Raw genomic sequence first — 26,060 nt, 5'->3', positions numbered from 1 at the left:
TAATAATAATAATAATAATAATAATAATAATGAATGTTTTTAAATACATTTTGCTTCTGGTATTAAGTCAAAGATATAATAGAAAACCCAATTTTATTGAACTAACCAATATGGCACTTCCTGTTAGCAACCAAGTCATGACGCCTGTACGGTATCCATGGAGTATATGACAACAGTTTCTGCTCTTTTTTTAATTGACTTAGCAATTCGGAAACGCGTGAAAAGGACATAAAAAATCTGATTTGTTAGTCGGTGCCGACGTTACCAGAAACCCTTTAAATAATCTTTTGTGTCGGTCAGGCCAGCTAGGCTAACTTTGTTATCGACAGGGGGGCTTTTTTTTAACGTTAGCGTTAGCTGGTTAGCTAGCTAATCCACAACACGAAGAGCTCGTCTAACTAGGAAACACACATCGAAACTCCAACTATGAGCGAACAGCTGAAATTCATCGTTCAACAACTGAACATGGAGCCATTCAGGAAGAACTTTAACCTCATCACGTTTGATTCTCTAGAGCCTATGCAGCTACTACAGATTTTAAACGATGTTCTGGCTGAAATAGACCCAAAGGTAAATGGGCAGTGTAATGTTTGTGTCCGTTTGTGAATTAATTGTTTATATTTAACACCTTTGATTGGTCTTATTATTCATGTAGCAAGCCATGGATATCCGAGAAGAAATGCCTGAGCAAACGGTGAAGAGGATGTCATCGCTGCTGGGGATGCTGAAATACAAACCTCCTGGGAACCTCTCTGACGTGTGAGTGTTGTTATCCATCAAATACACCCACGTTAATCATTATTTGCATTTTGGAAAATTATTCATACCTCTAGAACTTCTTAACACTTTTTTTAAAAATCAAGTTGCAACTTGTAATTTGTGAAGTGTAAATACAAGAATATGCGGTTCTTAGATAAGATTTATTTATTTACACAAAAAAAAAACATCTGGAAACTATAGCATATATTAGTACTAGCTTTACTCTGATATAGCTCTAATTAAATTCAATCAAATTGTTAAAGTCTACACTCACTTGAGTGAATATGCCCAACATTTTCAGTTTCAATTTGTGCAAAGACTTGCTTTTACGTAGACGAACATGAGACTGGGGAAAATGTTTAGGCAATTGCAAAAAAAAAGTAGTCCTACAAAGTCCTAACACCCATCCATCCATCCATCCATTTTCTGTTCACCCTTGTCCCTAATGGGGTCGGGAGGGTTGCTGGTGCCCATCTCCAGCTACGTTCCGGGCGAGAGGCGGGGTACACCCTGGACAGGTCGCCAGTCTGTCGCAGGGCAACACAGAGACATACAGGACAAACAACCATGCACACACACTCTCACACCTAGGGAGAATTTAGAGAAACCAATTGACCTGACAGTCATGTTTTTGGACTGTGGGAGGAAGCCGGAGTACCCGGAGAGAACCCACGCATGCACAGGGAGAACATGCAAACTCCATGCAGAAAGACCCCGGCCGGGAATCGAACCCAGGACCTTCTTGCTGCAAGGCAACAGTGCTACCAACTGCGCCACTGTGCAGCCATAAGTCCTAACACAGTGGACTAAATAAAAAACACAACACATTTTTAATTAAAATCTTGTATCATTTTCCTTCCACCTTCCAATGAAGCATCATTTTCTATTGGTCTACCATGTAAAAACCCCAAGAAAATACCTAGATGTTTGTTCAAGGGTGTGAATCCTTTTGCAAGGCACGTTTATGTTTTTTCATTTGGTGTTATCTTAAAATGTTAATAGTACTATAAAAAAAGAACTACGGCTCAACAATATGGCTGAAAACAAACCACAATATAAGCATTTCATATCAGTTGATATTGATAACTATTATTTTTGTGTGTGTGTGTGTGTTAATATCTGAAATACTGCCAAATTTGTGGTGTGAACTTTCCTGTTTTATCCACAGTTTTTACTCCACATTATTTATTCTGAAGCAGTTATGAGGCAACATGAAACTGCTGCTGCGCAAGTCACCTGCTCAGTTCTCTCACTCTTTAACCAAGGAGTCAGAAAATTAGTCGATGCCACCAACCTTGCTTAGCTCGCTGTGAGAAGTTGTGCAGCTAAAACCTTTCCTCTGCCTGCATCCCCCAGAATGCAGTGCAGTTCTGGATCAGAGTTCAGTGAATATTCTATAAATAGCATATGGAATATTCTATTGATCACATTGCGATGTAAACTGTTATTGATTTATTGTCCAGCCCTTCTAAAAACTGAACTAAAACAAAACAAAAAAAAGTTTTCTAACAATTATTCTAACAAGTTAGAATAACTATTGTTTATCACAATCTGTCAACAGGTCTTATTGCTGTGATGATTTTACATTAGAGAATTTTGTTATTGCCCGAGTAATTCAGTAATCCATAACATTGGGAACCAGGTGTTGTTTATGTGCTTATTTGTCTATTTTTATTTATTTTTTGTCAATTAAATCCAAACCCATATTCTACATTTTAATTTCCTTGCGTGTGATATAATAAGAATCTTATTTTACCATGTCTGCCTTTGCAATTTGTCCCCTTTAGTTGTTCATAATCCATGTTACAGTTACACACTCGTGTATATATTGAGCACATTTGTATTTGCGTCTTTACAATAGACAGAATTCGGACCATAGTTTTTATTATTTCATGTTTTGTCTTTGATTTAATGCAGAAAGGCTTTTCCATTCCTTATACAGAAGCAGCTTCAGACAGGGTCTGGTGACTGGCAGCAAACCTGTGGTTCATCCAATCCTCCACTGGTTACTGCAGAAAGTCCCTGAGCTAAAGAAGAGGGCTTACCTGGCCCGTTTCCTGGTGAAGCTGGAGGTGCCCGCTGAGTTTTTGCAGGATGATATCATCAACGACACCTATCATCAGGTGTGTTGTGAAGCTACGCAGCAGTCGCCATGTCATTTTTTGTGTTTGTAGACGCAAAAGGTTCTAAAGCAAACAGTCTGTGTTCACAGTATGAAGAGCTGGTGGAAGGATTTAAGACGTACCATAAGGAGCGTGAGCATCTGAGGAGTTCAGGCTTCTCCACGGCGGAAATCAGAAGGGTAAAATAAAAAAAGATCAAGTTGACAGTTTGTTAATAGCGCTTGATGTTAAGCTGTGCTGTGTGAAAAAAATTGTTAAAGAAGAGTGGTTTTTTTATCTGCTAAATGTAAAGTATTAACACCAGTTGAACTTTGACACACGACAATCCCAATCGTCAATGTATTTTGTTGGGATCTCATGTGATTTCCCCACTAAAAAGTAGTGCATATAAATATAAGGTTGCGACTAACAATTATTTTAGTGATCGATTACTCTGTTGATTATTCTGACGATTCATCAATTAAGCGGAGAAAAGCGGCACGTTATGCAGATTTTTTAATGTAAGTCTTTTTTTATGCATTAGAAAAGCATTAAAAGATAAATTTCTGAAGAATTAATGAAATTATTTTTTTTAAACAAGAAACATAACATTTTACAGACTAAAATGTAACAACGCAGCATTCCTCGAGTGAACACTTGATCATTTGTAGTGAAGGATGCATCTGGACCAGGAAAAAAATACTTCTAATGTCAACATTTGGGAACTCAGCCGTTTCTGCTTGACTTAGAATTAAAACAGCGCAGGGCTAGCTGTTGATTCATTTTTGGATTCACCATTTAATCACTGGATTGCAAAAGGTGCTAATATAATACAAGTGCCAGCGCTTCTCTTTCTGTTTTGAGATTTCTGGTTTTGCCTGGAAATCGTACATTAGTGCACTGTTTTCCATCCACTTCCAATAAAGCTGATCGCATTGTAAAAAAAAAAAAAAAAAGTCAATCTTTTGAATTTCTCTCTTAGACTGCAACCCCCTTCCTCCATTATTATTATTATTATTATTATTATAGTCACAGTTCTGATTACAGACGCTCTCAGTGAGTGCTAATATATATATATATATATATATATATATATATATATATATATTTTTTTTTTTTTTTAAACCAGATGAATCTAAGTCTGTGCCACTTGAGGAGTTTTGGGTTGAATATGTTTACAGATGAAGCTTCTTTTATCTTAAATTCAAATATTTGTACAGTTTTGGGCTTGATTACTGCTCTGAGTGTGTTGTTCTTCAACCAAATGGCTTTTTTTTTAGTTTGTATACTCCAGGTAACAATTAATATATTACTAAATTGGTTGACAATTATTTCAATCATCAATTCATCACGATTAATCTGATTAATCGTTTTAGTCCCTACATAATTATGGAATAGAAGGGAAAAGGTGCACTGTCTTTTAAATGTTTTGGAGATAAAAATCTAAAATGTGTGGCTTGAATTTGCGTTTAGTCCCACTAAGTCGGTATTTCGTAAAGCAACGTTTTACCGCATAGAAGTTTGCTGTTGTAACATGAAATACAAAAAAGTTCAACTCGTGTCCACACTTTTAAACAGACTGTGAATCAGTGACATCAATTCACCTCATGCTTGCTTCACTGACATGATTTTTTTTTTCTGCTACAACAGGATATTAATGCCATGGAGGAAGAAAAAGATCAACTCCTTAAACGTGTGGAGAGGCTGAAGAGGAGGGTAAGGCAGACTGTTTGCTTTAGTAAAGTCTGGAAGGCTTTAGATTAATCGCCGAATGAAAACATCGCCTCAGACATAGTATATTATCAGCTTCCATATTGGACTCGAGAGGCTTCTGACAAGCTGCTCAGCTGCTTCAACACGTCTGAGAAGTAGCCAGGTGTTGAGTTAACGGGTCTCACTTATGGACTCTTGCCGGAAGGCGAAACCTGACTCTGACAGAGGTGCCGCCTTGCGTCATGAACATCGTCGCCTCTATAACTTGCTGCTCCCTCTAGGTGGAGTCGGTGTCCAACCATCAGCGAATGTTGGAGCAGGCCAGGCAGCTGCGAGTGGAGAAGGAGAGAGAGGAGTCACTCACTCATCAGAAGCAAGAGCAGAAGAATCAGGTGAAGCCTTCAGATCACTTTAAGTTTATCTACACTTTAAATATATCTGCATAGGACAACACAGATGTGCAGCATAGAGTTTGTTTCAGCAGTTTTACTCTAAAAGAACATTATACATACCACATATGTGCCTAATTTAAGATTAAATCATCGGAAACTATGTCCATTCCAGAGGTTTACAAGTTTTACAAACCGAGCAACTTATATCAGTTACTTTCAGTTAAGAGAGAGAGAGAATTTATTAGCAGTGAATTTGCTGATTTTTAATTTAACTTCTCTTTAAGCCAAAAATTCACTTCTAATCCGCTTCTTAAATCTAAACGTGTCTTTAATGCGTTTTTAGATATGTATGTACATTTAGGACATTTTTAAGCTTATATGTGACAAGTATAATGGAACTGCTCCCTTTTTTAGTGGACATCTGATAGAGGTTAGAGGTGCATTGTTTATCATTTCTTTTGAAAAATGTCATGACAGGAATTTTGATTTGTCGCTGTCATGATCAATTTCAGTTTTTGGTAGTAAATAAAAACAAAACAAAGTTGATTCTTGTATTATCGCAAATGTTATTTTTTGCTATTTTCTCCCCTGTTTATTCCACAAGACCCTCAGTTGATATCAATAAAGTGCTTGCAGTTTAGTGATATAAATCTCACTTTTCTTTTTAAGTAAGTGGTGTCCTGGAGAAGCCCTTCGTAAATGTAACTAAAAAGAGATGACGGAACATGGTACCTCGGAGACTTAACAAACTGTCACTCTACTTAGGGGTTTAAAAGCACTCTGTGGTCCGCAGTTGTGAAAACGACTCCAATTCAACAATATTTAATGCCGCCAACTTTCAGGTTAGATGTTACAGTTTCTGACCATTTTCTGAAAGCATCAGAATCCTTTGTAATAGGGTCCCTGTAGTCAAAGTTCTCTTCACAATTTGACGTGAAGAACAAACAACAAAATCAAATTCGTACCAGATAAAATGTCCTCATAAACAGCAACCACAGTTTCTTTGTGATTTAAGCAGTAAAAATATTAAGCAAGAAAAAGTCTCTCCTTGTGTTCACTTCCACTGGGTGTCTAATAAGCAGCCGTGCATTAATCCAATCTATACTTAGATTGCATTTCCAGATAAAACATTAACATTGTTATCTGTATCCTTCCTGTTTGAATGGGTGGGAATCTTTTTTTTTTTTTTTTGCTTCAGAAAAATTTGTTTACAAATTACATATATGCTTCAGAAACCAGCGGAAAAGCCAGCTGAGATTTATTTACGTTTCATTCTCTGAAGATATTTGGGTTATCTGGCTCCAAAACATGACATATTCCCCTTAAAGTAAAATAAACTATAATAGTCCCATCATAGAGGTCCAATCATGCTCTCTTCTCTTATGCAGTAGATTTATACGCAAGTCATAATATTTAAAATATCGTTTATCTGAGAGCCTGCTGTGTTTTGCCTTCGCAGTGGACTGATTTAATCGGAATTTGAAAGGGGAAAATGCATTCAGTTCATTCAGCAGCGTCCTACCTGTTGCTATTGCTCATTGCTTTTGTGTGATCAGCTGTTTCAGGCCGAGCAGAGACTCCTGAGGTTACAGCAACAGTTGAAGGATCTGCGTCAAGCAGCGGCTGACGCCCACCCAGAGAGTGAGTAGCCCTGTGATCCCGCTGTCTCTGGGAGCTGGGCGGCGTGTATGAGGACAGACGGGTATCTCTCAACTACATCCATCCTTCCATCCATCCATTTTCTAACACCCTTGTCTCTAGTGGGGTCAGGAGGGCTGCTGGTGCCTATCTCCAACGAACATTTCGGGCGACAGGCGGGGTACACCCTGGACAGTCTGTCGCAGAATCTCTAACCTAACATATGCATTCATCCTCTGATAATATTGAAATTTGATGTGCTATAATATATCCTATTTGGCTGCTATGTTGACTTTTTCTGGCCTTTTTAAGCGGCGGGAGAGATTTACACATTCAGTTTCTAAGCTGACCTTCGCTCTGCAGACGGCGATCAGGCTGCTTTGTTAAAATAGCTTAGCAGGAGTCCTGCATGTGCATCTTTACAAACAATTGTCATTGACGAAACATTTGTCAATGAATTTAGTCATTGATTAATCGTTAACTGGAATATGCAGACTTATAATTGGCTGAAAGAGCAATATACTCAGAGTAATAATTAAGCCAAAATTGTACCAAAAAAATTATACATTTTGCATTTGATTTAGAAAAACTTTTCTCTGTAAATGAAAAAAACCCAAAGCTCTTCTCGCAACATAGCTTTAGCTTCATGTGGTCCAAATTCAGTAAAAACAAAAACTCCTATTGAGCGCCCTTTGACCCCAACCCTAATCCAAAATATGGGTTAGCTGTACCCTGTGCTGATGTTAAATCAAGCTGAAAGGCTTGAGTTTTTTACATGTTGATAGTAGAGTTATTTTTTTTAGTTTCAGATGCATCCCATGCTACAAATGATCAAGTGTTCACTAAAGGAATGTAATTTTAGGCAATAACATGTTTATTTTCTTCATTTAGAAAGGAAATTAACTATTTATTCACATCTTTTAATGCTGAGTTGAGTTTGACTTTATTTGAACGCAGTGTTACAAAAGAATAAGCAAAGTATTGTATTGTATTTCTAATGCTGTATAAGAGTTACAAATTATATTAACATCCGAAAAATAATGTAGAGCTGAACAATTATTTTAATGATCGATTAATCTTTTGATTATTCTAACGATTATTCTGATGATTAATCAATAACTAAAATAGTCGTTTTGTTGCAGGCCTTTTATTTTTCGAATAACCAAATGCCGTGAAGGCTCTAAAGTGTTAAAAATCAAACCTCTGTCTCTTTCAGGCTTGATGAAGCGACTTGAAGAAGAAATAAAGATCAACTCCTACATGGTCACCGAAAAACTCCCCAAAGAGCTGGAGGGCCTGCGGCGCACAGTGCAGTACATGCAGAAGGTGTCGTCAGAGCCTGCAATGGGCCAGGCTGACCTCCAGGACATGGAGGGCAAGGTCTGCACCTGCATGTGATGTCTGATGGCTTTGATGCATCAACGTGCTGATGTAGTCAATGTTCAACTTTCTTTAACGCTCACTGTCACAGATTAAAGAAGTCGACTCTCAGATAAACCAGCTGATTGAGAAGAAGATGATGAGAAATGACCCCATGGACGACAAACTGACCCTCTATAGGCAACAGGTGCATTTTTTAGATGTCTTTTATTTTGGGCCTATTTTGTTCCAGTGGATTGTTCCTTCACAGTTAAATGTTATAAAATATCCCATCTGTAAAGGTTCTCTTCCCGACAAATATCAGTCATTCATATGCTTTCAAAATTTGATATATTATACAAAGAATATTTTTTTGTAACCCAGGACTAATTGAATTAGGACTATTTTTGCACCACTGAATCAAAAATGGCATCCAATTTTCTCAATCAGGTCAGGTTTTTATTCTAATTTGATTTAGAGAAATCTGATTTTTGGACTAAACTAATATTTCTCACCCAAAAAAGGTTTTAGGATAAAAAAAAACAACTTGTTTTCTAACAGAGTGTATTAATAATTAAATGTTACAAACTTGGATTTCTATAAATTGAATAATAAACACTGATCAGGGTAAGTCCATGGGAAGTGAACATTATGTCTCTTTTCTGTCCTGATGGAGTCTCTCCTCCTGCTCGTCACTCATTGATCCAGATTGTCAGGAAACCGATCCAGATGTGAGAACAAGTCATGAGTTTTGATGCTCATGTTGCTCCATAGTTCAGAAAGTTGACCTGATTGAGTAAAACCAATGGGATTGTTGGATTTAGCTCATCAAAATGACAGTAAAACAGTTGAAAAAAACCCAGACAATTTTTTGGCTGTTGACCAGTGTTATTAGTAAAATTTCTAATAATGTTTATTTCATTGTTTCTTTTTGTTTTCAGTGTTGTGACGACTATCAGATCATTTCAAAATTAAATATATTCTTTTGAGTTACAGCACAACAAAATCATTTCCTATAGCGTGCCTTTAATCTACTCTTTTAGTGTTAGAGCTTATGTGTTATGCTATACCTGTAGTGTTATGCTATAGCTAGCTTGTATTGTAGGCCTGTTTTCCCTCCAGTCATGGTCAGTACAGCGTTACTGAATGAAAATATCCAATACAGTAAATTTTTCCCCTTCATCAACCAATACGAATCAGTTTTGGTTGATTCGTATGTTTCTTATTAGTTTGGAAACATAACAAACTGGTTTCTTTCATAAGGATTTAAAAGCGCTACGTGCCAGTCTCCTTTCACAACAGGAAAACATAATGTACGACAGAGACTATATTTAATAAAACTTATATTTTATTAACATTCAGGTTCCAATATTGCAATTTCTGCTCTGCCTCTGACCTGTATAGTTATTCTGATCTCAATAGACATGATTGTGTAGGTCTCAGTTTTTTTCTCCACATAAATTGCCAGTGTTTAACTCCAAACATATAATCTGTTTCACCACATGAACTCTTCCAGTTCATCTATGGTTAATTTCCTCACCAGAAGTTGTTTTCTGAAAGTCCAGTCAAGCTAAAGCTACAGAAAGTGTTTTCTTACCTGATGAACATTATTCTTAGAAACAACACTTGTAGCCGGTTTACTCCCAGCTCGACCTGCACAGGTTGTCCTTTCCCTTAAATTCAAGAATTCGATTGTTTCCATATCAGTGTTTACTTCCACTGAGCTCATGTTTCCTGAGTAGCTCATGTTTTGGTTATAAAAAAAAAAAAACAAGCTAGCCATATCCTTTTTTTTGTGTCAACCACAAGCTATCATGCAACCTATTTAACTGCCCAAAGGTGGTTTTGACAACAGCAATAGAGAGTGCCAGGCTTGAACGCAGCGTCACCATCAGAAGGCTCTGTTTATTTCTGAAAAGTCTATTTCAGAATTACTTATCTGCCAAGGAAACCGATGGAAAAATTAACTTTATTTATTTTTGTCATTATTTTTAGGGGGTTTTTTTGGATGCAGGGATTGTTTGGGGACAAATTGACCCAGAGTTTGAAAAGTCTCTAAACAAAAACCTCTGTTTGACTCCATGTAAACTCCGTGTTATGTTTGTTTATCTGATGCAACGTGTCTCTCGTAGGCCTCTATCATCATTCGAAAGAAGGAGTCAAAGGCAGAGGAGCTCCAGGAAGCGAGGGAGGAGCTGGCCGCCGCGGAGAGGGAGCTGAAGCAGAGGAGCAGCCAGGGACAAGGCTCAAACGGGGAAGAAGTCATCCGCGGTGACGAGGTAAACGGTTCCGTCGGTTGCAGCCGTCACAGGGTGACGCAATCAGTCAAAGATGGGGCATCTCCCGAGTTTCAGCGAAGCCGCATCGATGCTTCCAGGCTGGACGTCTGGGAATGTTTCTGTCGGCAACCGAAAGGCGAAAAGGACATTTCACTTTCAGCTTTATCAAAGTACGTTGAAGAAGATTAGTAAAGCACTGAAAACTCGAGAGGCTATTTCTGCCCTTATCCAAACACAGACAGGCTCACTGTCAAACGTTACTTATCCCTTTCTTTTTTCCCACTCTTCCCCCACATTCTCATGTAAGCCATAAATAGAACACAAAAGGGAGAATATCCAGAACAAGGAACTGTGCTGGACAAACTTCCTGAGAGTTGGCCTTTTTCCTTTATCTGCACTCTAACAAATCTTCTGTCCAAGTCATCTCTGACTAGTGAAGTGGAGCTGGGTTACAGAAACATTAGTCTTTATTTATATTTTATGTTGAGGATGTACCCGCTAACCCCTCCTGTTGCATAGCCTGCTAGCATGGTCTCCTTTAAACTTTCCTGACAAGTATCTCCGAAAGTCTTTGCGCACAGTTAAAGAGCTGACCGTACGTGGTTCTGTGTTAGTGGAGAAATGCTGATGGTTTTTAGTGGGGCAGCGTTTGACACGTACGTGGCTGCGGGATGAGAACTGTGATTTCTGCAGAGGTGAGTTTCAAAACTTGGCTTTACGAGGAAAGCAAGAGTAAAACATTTACTGTTGCACATCAGTTATAGAAACAGTGAAATATCAGTGGAAAAATTACTTTGAGCATGTTTATTCTGCTCAGGAAGAGGAGGGGAAAGTTGACCACGTAGCAAAAAATCCTCTTGTGACAGAAAAAATGAGATTAGATGGTCTAGAAAATGTAGAGCTTTTTCTTAAAGCTGCAGTATGTAGCTAAGTGTGTTTGTGAGACGGTCACACATGTGACCACGTAGAATGGGCATCAGCCAATGAAAAGCCACTTTTCACGTGCGTGGCCGTCTCACAAACACAAGCTTCCCGTTAGCTAAGTACAGCGTAATGGCAGAACTGATACAACTTCTACACCTTGAAGCCTGTCTGCTACACAGTCTTACGTTAGCTAAACAGATCAATAGGCAATGTGTCTGTATCTAACATACACTAAAGATTTTATTTTAGCAGAAAAGGCTTTGGACTAAACTGTTACTCGTGTTAGCCGCTCTAGCACCAAGTACAGCTAGTCAATCAACCATCGCTGTGTTCAGAGAAGCGCTGATTAATAATCGAGAAATAAATATTAAGCCTGGAAACTTGATATCGTAACGGACCGAATGTTATGTTTTTAACGTAATCTTTGCTCGTCTTGCGGGGCGCAGGCGGTTGCCATGGTAACAGGTGTGCTTAAACTACAAAGAGAGAGTAAAAAGGTAGGAGTGGTTTTGAGTTGATCACCTGTTCGGGTTATTTTACCTTTGTTTACCTTTGCTGTGGCGCATTACAGCCGCTGTAGTTTCTAAACGTTGGACTAATTACCTCGTTCCTTTGTGAGTTTACGTCATTCATAACAAACATCAAATAGAACAAATATATTTCATAAAATTTTAACAAACAAATGGCTTCTACCGCGATAATTATGTGAAATTAAATTAATTATATCCCAACTTCAGAAGATTTGCCTTTACCTTTACAGAGCTCTTTGGTTCCTCCTATCAGTCTGTAGCTTCTCATATTGACGTCATCAAACCAAATGTCAGATCTACCATAACTGACTGACACCTGCTGGCCTCAGGTTTGCAACCAGCTTGTGACTGAGAAACCAGTAACCTCCTCCCAGATGATGACATGAACTTGTTAGTTCCTCTGTCCATTTAGTAGCTGATATATTGTGAAAATCCGGTAGAAATGATGCACTAATTGAGTCATGTTTACGTAGAAACAACGAGCTGTGAGGCTTTGTTTGTGAGACTTGCGGTCACGTGGGTCGGTTGTGGGCGGAGCTTGGTAAGGTCCATTGGCTTCAACTGGCTGTTTCATACTTGGCTGTTTACTGAATCTAATTGTTTAAAAGTCTGTAAAAATAATTTTTACTCACCGCACAAGCATATTTAGCTTATGAAAAAGTGTCAGTCACAAAAATTCCCCAAAGTTTGGCGTATAGACAAGTGCGACGTATATAACTGCAGCATAAATAACTATGCAGTTATCTATGCAGTAGATAACTGCATAGTAATCTATGTGGGAATAGATATCTGTAATTTAAATGCAAGCTAAGGTAGGACTGTCAGGACTGGCTTCAGTCCAGACAGGAGGCTTTTTTAAAATTATTTTATAAAGATTATTTGAATTTCTGTCAGTAATAAATATATTTTTGTTGTGTAATTCTAAAAAGGGCAAAGTGAGAGAAAACCCTATCACTGCCTGGAATGAAGCTAACTAGCTCATCACTGAACACAATGCAGCTCACCTTATTCACTGGGACAGGAGTGGGGTTATGCTGGTTATGCTTGGAGAAAAACTGGGCTCCAAATTGACACTCTTGTCTTTTCTCTCTCTCTCTCTTTGAAAACCTGACTTTATATTTTTTTTCTTAGCAGCATTAGTAACTTCAGTTGTTCTTGTTTTGTTCTAACTGTTGCTGAGCACCGTCACCGCTAAGCTGTAACGAACCATTTCATGCAGATCCAGGGGGGTTCAGTACAAATATGGATGTGCTTTTTGGTCTGGGGGTGGTAACGTTTACTTTTTACTTTGAAAAACAATTTACAAAACATGATATCATTAAGTTTGTAGTTGACAGGGCCCCATTTTTTTATTTCTATGAAGAAAAAAATAATAATTTATGGTGGCCCCCTGTCGGTCAGGGGCCTTTGGAATTGTCCTAACTTTTTCCCCTTCTACCGCGCCCCTGGCCACAGATTGTGATTGGTAGCGTTAAGACCCGCCTCCTGGCTCTGATTGGTTGTTTCTACTTAGCGCTGGGAGAAATTAGAGGAGTAATATGTGAATAACCTTTTTCACAACCTAACCTTTTTTCAGAACTAATATGTGAAAAATATTGTTTCCATAAAAGTTACTTCCTGCAGCTTTAAAAAGTCAGCTAACTTTTGCAAGGACACACGTTCATATTTTAGTCAGTAAACTGAAATGGGCAGACTAAAACTAACTTGAACTACAAGTGGAAGCTGTTTGTAGAGACAAAGATGTCCTTGGAAGCGTCGCATGAATGAAGTTAGTGGAAAATGTTTGGTCAGATTCTGCTTATCAGACTGCTGTGTCATTTTGGGCCATCAGCCGTAGGGGAGATGATCACTTTATCAGAGGTATTTTCCATTCTGACGACTGTGTGTCATCGCATTCCTCCAGCCAACTGCATGGACCCTCTGAGGGCCAACGCTGCATCTGTTTGGCGATGTTTGGCCGGTAACAGGAAGCAAGTCTCAAATCAGATGCATCGTCAGCTGTTTAAATCTGTGTCACAATGTTTTTTATAGTAAAGTGGAGAACCTGAAAGGTATGCAATCTGATCAAAAATATACTATTCTGTATTAGTGGAGTGGTTTGCTAAAGCCTTCTTCACACTCTTCTGACTTTACAAACACACACTTAACTTTTTCTCTTTAAAGAGGCAGTATTATGTGAAATAAATTATTTTTTTTGTTTTACATCGTGTTACAAAGTTATTCCCTCATCAAAAATATACTTGCGATCTTGCCTTGATTCCTTCTGACTGGACAGCAGCAATTAGCAAACACCTGTTGGAACTGTGCATGCTGAGATCATCATATGAGCTACTTCACAGTGCAAAGCTGGTAAAAAAACAACAAAAAAAAAACAACATTGTTTAATGGTTTACAGAGGAGCCATGTTGTGATGAGTTTTTCAAAGCAGAGCTTTATAAAGAGACAGAGGCCCAGTTTCAAGGAGTTAAATTATGAATTTGAGTTTCTTTTAAATCACATTTGATATTTAAACCATTTTTGTAACAACTGTGGTTAACATAGTTACTTGATTGTGCTGTGAAACGGCAATATATGTCTGGAAAACACATAATACCGCCCCTTTAATCTGATGTAAAGGGAAAATTTTGCACAGTAGTACAAAATTGAGAACAAATAAAAATCTTAAAGGTGTGGTGTGCATTTGTATTTAGCCCCTTAACTCCGATAACTGTTACCATTCACCTAATTAGTTAACAAGGTTCAGCTGTGTGTACAGAGTGTTGTACACACAGGTTGTTGCTAGGTAACCAGAGTGAGTTATTTAGTTGATGCCACCTGTGTGGCTCGCTGTGAGAAGTTGCGGCTAAACCCTTTCCTCTGCCTACATCCTCCTGGATGCTGTGCGGTTGGGGTTCGGAGTTCAGTGAAATGATTAAACATTCTTTCGGACGTATTATGTGTTGATATTGATCACGTGTCTATCAAGACACATATTGTTATTGATTTTTTTTCCCCCCAACCCTAGATCAAAGGCCCAGTCAAAGTCCTGACCTAATGCCGACAGAGAATCTGTGGCAGGACATTCACAGCTGTTCAGCGGAAGTGACTGACCTTGAGCTATTTTACAAAGAATAGCCCAAAAAACAGAAAAAACAAAAAAGAGCAAAGCTGCAGGAGACATGCGAGCATGCGTAGACGTTCCTGTGAATGTTTTCACGGGACACCTTGGGTGTGAATGAGCTGCATGTCCGAGTTACGACCACCGGCTGAGCTGCAGTCCGGTTTCACAGCAGTTGTTGCGTTTGGGGACACCATGTCGTGCGGACGCCATGCTGGATTAGTCTGCCGCGTTAACTCCTCTCACCGCCCGCGTCTGCCCTTGACGTCCCAAAATACGCAAAAGAAAAAACGTGCATGCACAACTGCACGCAGCCGGCCATTCCTCCTACACACACACCCCCACACACACCCCTACACACACACACACACACACACAGAGTTCTGGCTTCATGGATGCCCGCGGGACTCAAAGCACATTCTGTGATTTCTGGGGCTGTTCTCCTGTGTCTGTGGTCATTTATAGCTGCTCTTCATTGTGGAGGAGTTTCAGCGCGTCCCGGCAGACTGCGGCGTGGAGATTGACCGAATATCCACTCCAAACAAGTTGTTTTGTTCGATGGAGATTTTTTGCCGTCCTCGGCCGACCGTAAACTTCCGGATCGTGACACGGATCCCCTTCGCTCCCACTATCCCGCTGTAGTTCTCTAATCCCTTCGCTCCCCACATCAGTTCCTCCTGAGGCCTTTCACTATCTCAGCTGTTGTCAACTTCATCCTGTATTTTCCATACAAACTGTGGATGTTTTTGGTATTGTTGCCATATTCATTGTTTTACAGGGTCACAGTTGGGCCTGTCACAATAATCAATAAATCAATTAACCGCACAATAAATTAAAATGAGCTGGATAATTTCCAGTTGAACAACAATCGTCCCCTAATATATTTTGAAATGCAATTTTAGTTGCAGAGACTTCATAATCCGTTTGAATTATTGTTGTTTTGGTTGTTTTTCCAGTTCCAGTGTTAAATATTCTTCCGAAATAAAATGTTTATGTGTTTATCTATGACTGGGTGTTCTTGCATTAATATGCTATTATTATTACTGTTGTTATTATTAATATTAGTTGAAAATGTTCTCAAAATGACAAAATTATCATTTATTGCAATAATTTCTGAGACAATTTAACCTTCTGCAATATTTGTTGTTGCTTAAAGTGCACTTTTCTTCTACAGTTTTGAAATGTTGTTGATGTACTGCATTGCATTAAGACAATTATTAAGATTTTTTCTTTTATTTTTTTTTTGCTTTTGTTTTTTTGTTTAGCTGAAACGCTTAGTGGCAAAATTGCGCAGCAAAGGAACTACCTACAAGAAGAAGAGGCAGGAAATTGCTGAGCTGAGAGCAGAATATGGAGTCCTCCAACGGACAGAGGAGATACTCAGACAGAGACACGACGCCGTCCAGCAGAAACTGGTAACTCTGACTGTAGCTAACGATTACTGTGGTCATCCATTACCCTATTGGTTGTTTTGACGATTAATCGATTTTTCAGATTTAAAAGAATTGGCACATTCTACAGATTTTACATGTAACTACCTAAGGCTTTTTGTACATAAGAATGCCATCAAAAGATGCAAACAAACAAATAATTAAATGACTTTATTTCATGTAAGAAAATAAACATTTGTTGCCTACAATAGAATAACATGCATTCTTTCAGTGAATGCTTGATCATTTGTAGAAAAAAAAATGCATCTGCATCTAAAATATATACTAACATCAACATGTGAAAAACTCAGGCCTTCCTGCCTAACTTAGAATCAATAATGTAGGGCTGATCGGTTGATTATTTTTTAGATTAACCATTTAATAACCGCATTTTTATGTATTTTTTTTCACAGAATTTGAATCTTGTCACTTGAGGAGTTTTCGGTAGAGCCTATTTCCAGATTAAGGGTTTTGTACTTTTTGTGCAGTTTTGGCTTCTGAGTATGTTGTTCTTTCAGCAGATGACTTTTTTTCATTTTATATACTCCAGTTAACGATTAATGGATTACTAAATTAGCTGATGATTATTTCAATAATTGATTAATCACAATTAATCCGATTGATTGTTTCATCCTCACTGGTGGCCAAACTTATTCTAGAACTGCCTTCATAAAAAATGTGTATGTGAAGAGGAGAAAGGAGAATAAGTACCTATATTTTGTCTTTTAGAAATGGCCCACACTTTGGAAAAATCTGTAATTCATTAGAAACTTTTGGATTCTCTCTTATAAATTTCTCTTGATGTGTTCATTGTTTTTGACTCTGTACTGAGCGCTAACCTTGAACTGTTGCTTTGTTTGACCAGCTGAATTAGCCAAAATGCTAAAGAGCCAGATGGCGTCCTCCCTACTGCTTTCCTTGATCCTTTAGATCAGAAAAGCCTTCTCAACCAATCCCTCTGCCTTGCATTATTCAGACCGTGTGCTTCTCCAAATGCGCAGTTTTCTCTCCATTTGCAGCTTGTTTTTACAGTGAAGTGACAGAAGCTTCGTGGAAATGGCTTCACACCTTCGCGCGGTCAGATTACCTGACTTGTTGACGGCCTGTCTGACGCAGGCCAAGGTGCTATTTCTGACAGCTGCATCTGCTGCTCCTCCTCTGTCTGCATCCCACATTAGGATTTGTTAAAGCAAATTTTCCCTTCTGATCACATGGCAGGCTGGCAACACGTCCTCTTCTTTACAGGGGCTAGCTTTTCTTTTTCTTTTTTTTTCCTCAGCTGGATTCTTGTTGCATTCCACAGCCTTTTTTAAATTAGACACCACATTAAGTAACAGATGACCTTCTATTGCCCTTGATTATGGCGTTCTTCCTTTTTAAAAAAAATAGGTTTTAACTTTTGTATTTAAAAAAACGATATTTTAGTTTTTCAGTATTTAAGTTGCATAGGGCTGAAACGATTAATCAGATTAGTCACGATTAGTCATGATTAATCGATTATTGAAATTATTGTCAACTAATTTTGTTATCAATTAATCGTTAACTGGGGCATACAGACTCAATAAAAGGCCACTCGCTAAAAGAACAACAGAGTCAAATCGGTAATTAAGCAAAACTGTACAAAATATAAACACATTTTACATTTAAGAGAAAAAAATCTTTTCTTGTCTGTAGATATGTTCTACCCAGATCTCCTCAAGTGACAAAGTTTTAGCTTCACTCTGTTCAAATTCTGTTAAAAGATGTTAAAATTATTTTTTAGCTACAAAGCATCCTTAGCTACGAATGATCAAGCACATATTAAAGGAATGCTACGCTATTGCTTTTTAGCTTATACAATGTTTATTTTCTTATTTATAAAATGAATTAAATTATTTGTTTATTTGCATTTTTTAACTTGCTTCTAATATTGTATAAAAAGGCTTAAGTGGTTGAATGAAAAATCTGCAGAATGTGCCATTCTTTCAAATCCGGTAAATGGTCAGAATCATCGATAGAATAATATATTATTCCATCTGTTATTGTTTGTTGCGACACTTTTCCTGACTGTTCCTTCTGCGTTTGTGTACGATACAGGATATGAGTCATTTTATTAGGACCTTTTTAAAAATGCTACCCTACTCTGTGTGTCGCAGCAAACCGTGGAGGCCCAGAAGGGCATCTCTGGATACAGCGACACTCAGGAGGAGCTGGAAAGGGTCTCCGCCATCAAGAGCGACCTAGACGAGAAGAAGGGCCGCACTCTGGATGACATGTCTGAAATGGTGAGTATGCCTAGTGCTCACCGGTGGGAACCAGTTGGCTCACTATAGAACAAAACAAGAGAGGACACTGATGGAGACTGCCAGCTTCTAAGACTTCTCTATTTATTTGGAGAATGATGGGGGTTTTTTTTGGTTTTGTTTCTTTTTACGGTACAGATTCCACTCTTTGGTGAAGAAAAAAAGTCATTAATGTTGTCAAAGGACTCTTGAGTGACCCTCGGCTGTCTTATTAAAATGGAGACATTTCCACATAAACTCCCAGAACATCCTCCCTAAACCAAATAACGGAATTTTGAATTACATTAGACACAAAAGCTAACATTATTTCCTTATTAATATCAAAAGTCATTCAAAATAAATACTTTATCATAATTTAAGGACAGCTTATACATTTTAAAGTCTGATACAGTTACTGTTGATAATCAGAGGTGCAACAAAATCATTAGTGTGTAGGTTTGTCACTTTGGAAGAATAAGAATAAACATGTCATATGTCTTGTCATATGTTTGAGCTTTGAGTTCTGGCTGCCATTTTCTCCAGACTAAAACAGACAATATAGCTAACATAAAGGGGAAGTAAATGTGGGGGATTGTTTATTTCAACCCTCTTTTATTCTCCTACTCACAGTTACAAAGGTATTCATAGCCTTTGAACTTGTTCACATTTTCTCAACTTCACTATGTTATGTTAACATAGTGAAGTTGTATCATGTGATACAAAGTTGTGCAGGATTAAAATTGTGAAAGGAACATTTTCAAAAGGTACTAGTACTGCCTGAGGGCTTTGCTCACAATAAGCAGTTTCACTTTATTACTACGGTTGTAACCTGCTAGACTGGAGCCAACATCATCATCGTCACTCTTTTTATATTTTTCCTTCTCTTTTTTTTTACTGCGCAGATAGGATTGGTACCATGCGAGTAGCACACGTTGACCTAACAAAATGAACAACTGGATATTTGGCTGCTTCAGTTTCAGAGCTGTGGTGTAGAGGTGCATGCTGGCTCACTGTGTGAGTGTGTCATGACTCATGGCGCGTTTCGACTTGTCACAACAAGCTAGACGGCAACTTTTATGTAGACCACGGGAGTTTTTCTCACATTGGATACAGACATCGACAATTAAAAGCTTCTACACTGACTTAGAATCCTATTTTAATTGAAACGGGACTTACCTTCAGCAGCAGTTTCTTTAGTTATGAAGAAGTGTTTGGTTCTTAAAGTGAGTCCGAATTAATTCAGAACCCTGACTGATTCAGATTTAAAGTAATCTTTTGTTGCTTGGTTTTCTTTTTAAAAAAAATTTTCAATTATTATTAACATAAGTCGACTGAAAATGTCTTTGCTGCACTGAGCATTTCACTAATTATTTCTGGGAGAGTTTGATTTAGGGGCTTCTCTTCCTTCAGCACCACTAACAGCATTTCAATGTAGATTCAGAGAAATCTAAGAGATTTATGAGAGTTTCATTATACAACCTCAACAGCAATCATTTATCATTACAATTTACTGAGATGTATTTGTGAACAAACAGAGCTCAAACTCAAAGATGAAACTCATAGCATCAGATTGTAGCTATGCTAACAAAACAATCTAACTATGAAGTTTGTTCTTTGGACTGTTACAAATGAACCTTTTGAACATATTAACATATTATCCTCCTTTTACATGTTGATTTGGCAGTGTATGGCTTTGCGACTACAGGGCATCTGCACAGCGTTAAAAAGTCTTAAATTCAGGCTAAAATTGAGGCTTTGAAATGTCTTAAATTCATGTGAAAAATGTAAGTTAACCTTAAATACGTCAATCACAGGTCTTACATTTTCGTCATGGCAGGACTATTTGATTTAGAATATTTTATGTAGTTTACTTTTCTGTCAGGCAAGCGTTTGAGCTGCACACTGCGTTCTGTGTCTTGAGGCAGTAAAAGCTACTGCTAACCAGCTGCTAATATACCCTTACTAGCTAGTTTTTTTTGCATGTATGGTTAAGTGTAAATTTATTGATAGTTGGCTGGATGTGGTTCGTCTTCGCCACTGGCTCACTTCAACTGCCAATCCGTATGATGCTATGCTCATTCTGTGCTAAATAGCTTGGACTACTACTACATAAGTTGTGCAATTTTCTTTTGCACGTTTCTGTCGTGTTATAGGAATTAAATTTCATTCATAATGATCTTTAAAGGGTCTTAAAAGGCCTTCAATTTGAGTTATGCCCTTTTCCCCACCTCCCTTCTATCCTTGCCTATTTTTTAAGATGTCTTACTTTGAGATTTGTCACGTTTTCCCTGCTGTAATGCAGTCTGCGTTGTTGCCATGTGGTTTTTCAGGTGAAGAAGTTGAACTCGATGATTGTGGAGAGGAAATCCGCTCTCGCACCAATTATTAAAGAGCTGAGGTCACTGAGACAGCGGCGAGCGGTGAGTGTCAGCAAAACCTCGAGGCTCTGCCGCCGTAACCATTCGGTCACTCCTTTATATGCAACGGATTCCGACAAAAAGCTTCAACTAAAACAGGCCGTCGCTGACAGCTCCCCTGGGTGACTAACAGGATATGAATGGGACGTAATAATTTCATCCCACCAAGATACCAGAACCATAACACATCAGGATTTTTCACTTAACGCTCTTAGTGTGCACTGGAATGTCTTGGAGCAAAATCTGTCATTAACGTAAAAACAAATGCAGGGATTTTAACGTCGTCCCATGCAAACAAATTGGGGTTTAACTCATAATGTGTGTTATCTTGAATAAAGTCCATTAGGGACGATTTACATAGTCCTTGAATAACATACACAATGGGAAAGCCTCCCCAACCCCCCACATTGCTGAGCGGGAGTAGAGGATTAGATTTTCCTACATGTGTTCCCAGAATTGCTCTTTCATCTTAATGGCTAACGTCTGCTAATACAGGAAGACAGAAATAGATTTAGTTCGAGCCTGTTGGACATGAAACCGCTAAAATACCAGCTGAGACATTATCCTGCACTTCTGCGCTTCTTGGTTTTCCTGCTATTTACTTGTTGGTAATGTTTTGTTTTGGTTTTTATTCCTTCTTTTCTTTTGCCCAATCCATGGGAACGCATTCACATCAGGAGCTGAATCAGGAGTATGAGGAGAAGAAGGCCCAGTATGAAAGTTGCGCTGCTGGTTTGGAGAGCAACAGATCCAAACTGGAACAAGTAAAGTTCATTTTAGTTCTTTTTTGTTTTTCACGCTTCTTATGGCTGATGAGAGTATTAAATGTTTTCCGTCCTTTTTGCTTATGATGAAAATTGTCCTCATTTGTCAAATCACAGGAGGTGAAAGCGCTGAGGGAGGAGATGGCCCAGAAAGAAAACCGATACCATTACATCAACTCTATGTCAGAGGCCAGTGATTTTGCTAAATAATTGTTTATTGCTGAAGAAAAGCACCTGTTTGCCACACTGGATTTGTTATTCCTTAAACAAATATAGAAAGATATAAAGTGGCAGTATTATGTAAAATCAATATTTGTTTTAGCTTTATATCATGGTATAATGTTATTCGTTCATCATGAACATACCTGGAGTGTTGATTTGATTCTATCATGCATGTTTGAGCATTCTTTAATCTCCTTGGCAACTATTAGTTGTGCAAAACACCTGGGTGAACCTAGCTCCGCCTTCAAGAACAAAGCTCCTCCTCAGAGCTGCAGTTTCAGAGCAGCCTCACAGAGCAGTCCTCCCCCATGACTCTCCCACTCAGCTCCTTCAGACTAGCCAGCAGCAATTAGCAAACACCAGCTGAGCTCATTATAGGATCTACATCTCAGTGAAACGCTGGTAAAATGCTGTTAAAGGGTTAATACAGGAGCCATGTTGTGCTGACTTCCTGAAGGCGGAGTTTCAGAAAGAGCAGGCGTTTTTAAAGAGACAGAGGCCCAATTTTAAGGTGTTCAATTACAAAGTCAAAATTCTTTTAAGTCATATTTGGTATATACAGCATTTTTATAACAACTGAAGTTAACATAGTTACTTGATTGTGCTATAGAACGGCCTGGAAAATAGACAATACTGCCCCATTAAAATGTTATTGTACCATCTACAGTGGGAACATTTTTCAAGAGACCTGTGGCGGTGGGTGTTTGGTTACCAAACACCACAATTAAAACGGTGATCTTTGCATCTCTGTCATCTGCAGATCATTGAGATGCAAATTCAGCGTGCTGCTGAAGAGATGAAGGCCTATGTGTCATCTGATCCACAGGAGAAGAAGAAGACCATCAGGTGAGCCTGTGGGTCTTGGCCTGCCAGCTGCTCGCCGTTTTTCTTTACCCAAGACTCTCATTATATAAGCATTAATCTGCTGACACTTCCTACTGACTGTACAGAAGAAAGTCAGATTACCACACCTTTCAGAATAAAGATAAGCTGACGTGCCACACCTTTTCTAAACAAAAAATCACCAGGTGAAAAGTTACTTTTTTCACCCCATCCGGTTTTTTTTCCTACTTTGTTGCAGGGAAGTGTACATGAAGAACATTGCAGAACAGGAATTACTTGGCAAGGTGAGAGGAGACGATCTAAACGCTGACTAAGATGAAGCAGAGGATCTGTACTTGGAAATGTTCCCTTATTCTGCCAAAAACAGTCTGAAGGCTGACAGATTGGAAACGAAGGTTTACGGGAAGCTCACACAGCCACCGGAGTCTTACAGATTCAGGCTACAGATATTCTCATGTTTAGAATTTTACCTTTTGTTTTATATCAATTAATAGAATTTTTGAAGATTTACCTTTTGGAAAATCTGGATATATTTTTTTTTCCGTTAATGCACTCTTTGGGTTTCCACAGTTCAGAGTGACATCAGCCCGTCCAGGGCGGCCATCTTGTTTAACAAGCGTGTTTTACAGCTTCTATGAATTCAGGTCAACACTACGATAGAATATTAGCACCAATGCTATGATTGTTTTTTTTAGTTATGAGAACAAAGTTATAATTTAACAAGAATAAAGTAGTAATTTTATGATAACTGCAACACAACAAATAACACCAAATTAAAATGAAAACTGCTGAGGATCTTGTAAAATTAGATTTTGAGATCCATCTTACATATAAGCAAATGCTTCATCTTCTAATACATCTGCATCAGATTGCAGGACTCTGAAGCCATTTATTTATGACTTTATTTTGAAGAAAACCACATGCAATGGTTTGGTCATATCATATCCTGATAACTCCACAAGCTTTTTATTTTCTCATCAAAATTATTTTCTCTTATAATTTTAGGACATTTTTCTGATAAAACTGTCTTCATTCTGCTAATATAATGAGCATACTCTTGTAATAAAGCAAAAATTATTTTAGCTTGTCACTAAAAATCCGTCATACGACTGACAGAAGAAGGGATTGGAACAAAAGCCACTTTTTGAAAATATTTTCTGTCACTTGTAATTTTTTTTTAGAAAATAAAGTGAAAAGAAATCAAATAAAATCGGATCTGGTATGAAATAAAAATCTGAGATTTTATTTTTTAAGCCATATCGCCCAGCCCTACTTTAGTTGGTGTTCTTTAAATCAAGGTGCAAGGACCAAACCTACAATTGAGAAAATCTATTTGTGGATTTTTTTTAAACAAACACTTACACCTTTGGAGAAAAAGAAGACAAATGATACACTGGAGCCATATTCTCATTAAAACATCAATAAAAAAAAAACAAAGTTGTATTATAGAACACTTTATTAAGGTTTAATTAGGTGTGTGAAGATATGTTGGATATGATATACTTTTGAAAAAGATATCTACTCACCGGTTTTAAAACCTTAAATTTGCGTCACTTTATGCCTTTTATTTATTTTTGTACTTGTATCTTTGTATTTCAGAAGTTGCGTGAGGAGCAGAAGGTCGTGAGGGAGAACCACAGCGCCAACATGGAGCAGATGAAGATGTGGCGGGACCTGGAGCAGCTGATGGAGTGCAAGAGGCAGTGCTTCATAAAGGCTCAGAACCAGGTTTCTATTGGTCAGGTCATTCAGGAAGGAGGCGAGGACAGGCTGGTTCTCTGAAGACGTGATGCTCCCACGCTGTCTGTTTACTACGCTAGATGAAACTTTGCATTCTTCATCCTCCTGTAACACGGCCAAAACATTGTGAAGACTTGATTGTTTCCAGAAAAAATGCGTTAATTCTCCCTCTCTTAAGTGTCTTGGACCGGAGACATTGAGCTTCACTTGACAGCTTATATTTTGAGACCTCTGACCTCTGGCGATGACCACATCTTAAAGGACACACGTCTCTGGTCAAGGGGTTTCTCTTTTGTCAATCCCTTTTTACACGCCTTTAAGGATACTCTTCCAGTCAAACGTGTCCAAACATATCGGCGTACAAAGTGGTGCACTTGGGGTGTGACAGCGGTCAGCTATTTTTGGCAGCACAAAGCATGACCATGTGCAGGGATTGTGGGGTCCAGTTTTGGATTTCACTGGGACCACCAGGACCGCTGGGGGATAAGAGGTTCCTGTGCTTGTTAAATCCTTTGTCCATTTCTAATTGTTGATAACATTGACCGACATTCAAATGATCGATCCTCAGTTCCTAACTGTGTTTTCTATGTGTTTGATTGCATTAAAGTTTGCAGTTGTGAACAAGTCTGCCCACTTTCCACAGTTTTTACTCACGTGGGGAGATCGAGTATCTGGTGTTTTGTTGTCCAACTTCTACTATGACTATTGGAGAAATCCTATAACCTCTGGAGCGTTTGAGTGCCTCACGGTGTTCACAGCACTCCAACTATCTGCACGGATGCTTCAGGGTTGCACTCTGCCTGCCACAGAAACTTAATCTGCTGCTGACAGCGTTCAAGGCTCTCCAATCCAACAGACGAGGTGTGCATTCGTGTGCGGCCGGGCATTGCCACGCTGTTGTTGCTCCGCCACATCGAAACTTCTTGCCGCCTTATTAAGACATGATAACAGCTGATGTACGCCAGACCTGTGAAACATCCAGCAGCTGAATGAAGAACCGAGACGAAGCTGAGATAATACTCTGCTACCTGTTCAACAAATTGACAGCTTGAACAGTTTTTGTTGATAATTTGGATTTATAGAGCCTGCAAAATAATACTCTGTTAAGATCACGTTACGTAATCCTGAGCTAATGATCTCTCTGTGGTCTGAGCTGCTGTTCGTCTGTTCAGCGACTGTCTCTAATTTAACAATATACAAAATGCTACACATCTCGCTTGGCACTTTTCAATCTATGAGTATGGCTTGGACTAAGAATTTATACCTTAAATATATAGCTTAATAAAAAAATACAGTTGAATTTATTAAATGTAGAGAAATTAATCGAATAAAAAGCCAGCATGTAAAATTCGTTTTTTGTGGTGCAATTTAGAAACCACAATCTGTCACTTATTTTAGATTTTAAAGTTAAAAGAAAATGTCAAACTTTTAAAATAAGACACTGGAAATAAGTTGTTTACAGCCAAAAGACAAAAAAAAAAAAAAAAAAAGATGCTACCATCAACACTTCTATTTTTCTTTTTTTTTCTTTTTCAAATAGTTAATGAAAATCTTTCTTAGGTCCATTTAATGTCAGAATCCTTCTCAGTT

The 26,060-nt window shown here is 38.3% G+C and overlaps 1 protein-coding gene across 1 annotated transcript; it reads left to right on the top strand.

Annotated features, from left to right (window-relative positions):
* The first annotated feature begins 103 nt into the window (after positions 1-103).
* On the top strand, positions 104-25,097 carry ift81 (intraflagellar transport 81 homolog). Its single transcript, XM_032577838.1, has 18 exons — positions 104-570; positions 656-759; positions 2,702-2,882; positions 2,972-3,061; positions 4,512-4,577; positions 4,856-4,966; positions 6,523-6,607; positions 7,821-7,984; positions 8,076-8,171; positions 10,096-10,242; positions 16,059-16,208; positions 18,359-18,487; positions 20,815-20,904; positions 21,579-21,665; positions 21,783-21,854; positions 22,648-22,733; positions 22,969-23,014; positions 24,330-25,097. Exons 1-18 carry the CDS (start codon positions 427-429, stop codon positions 24,510-24,512), a joined length of 2,031 nt encoding a protein of 676 aa, XP_032433729.1. The 5' UTR covers positions 104-426; the 3' UTR covers positions 24,513-25,097.
* Positions 25,098-26,060: the final 963 nt, after the last annotated feature.

Source organism: Xiphophorus hellerii, chromosome 12 (genome assembly GCF_003331165.1).
Source record: "Xiphophorus hellerii strain 12219 chromosome 12, Xiphophorus_hellerii-4.1, whole genome shotgun sequence".
Lineage (NCBI taxonomy): Eukaryota > Metazoa > Chordata > Actinopteri > Cyprinodontiformes > Poeciliidae > Xiphophorus > Xiphophorus hellerii.
This window is presented reverse-complemented; position numbering and strand designations above follow the sequence as displayed.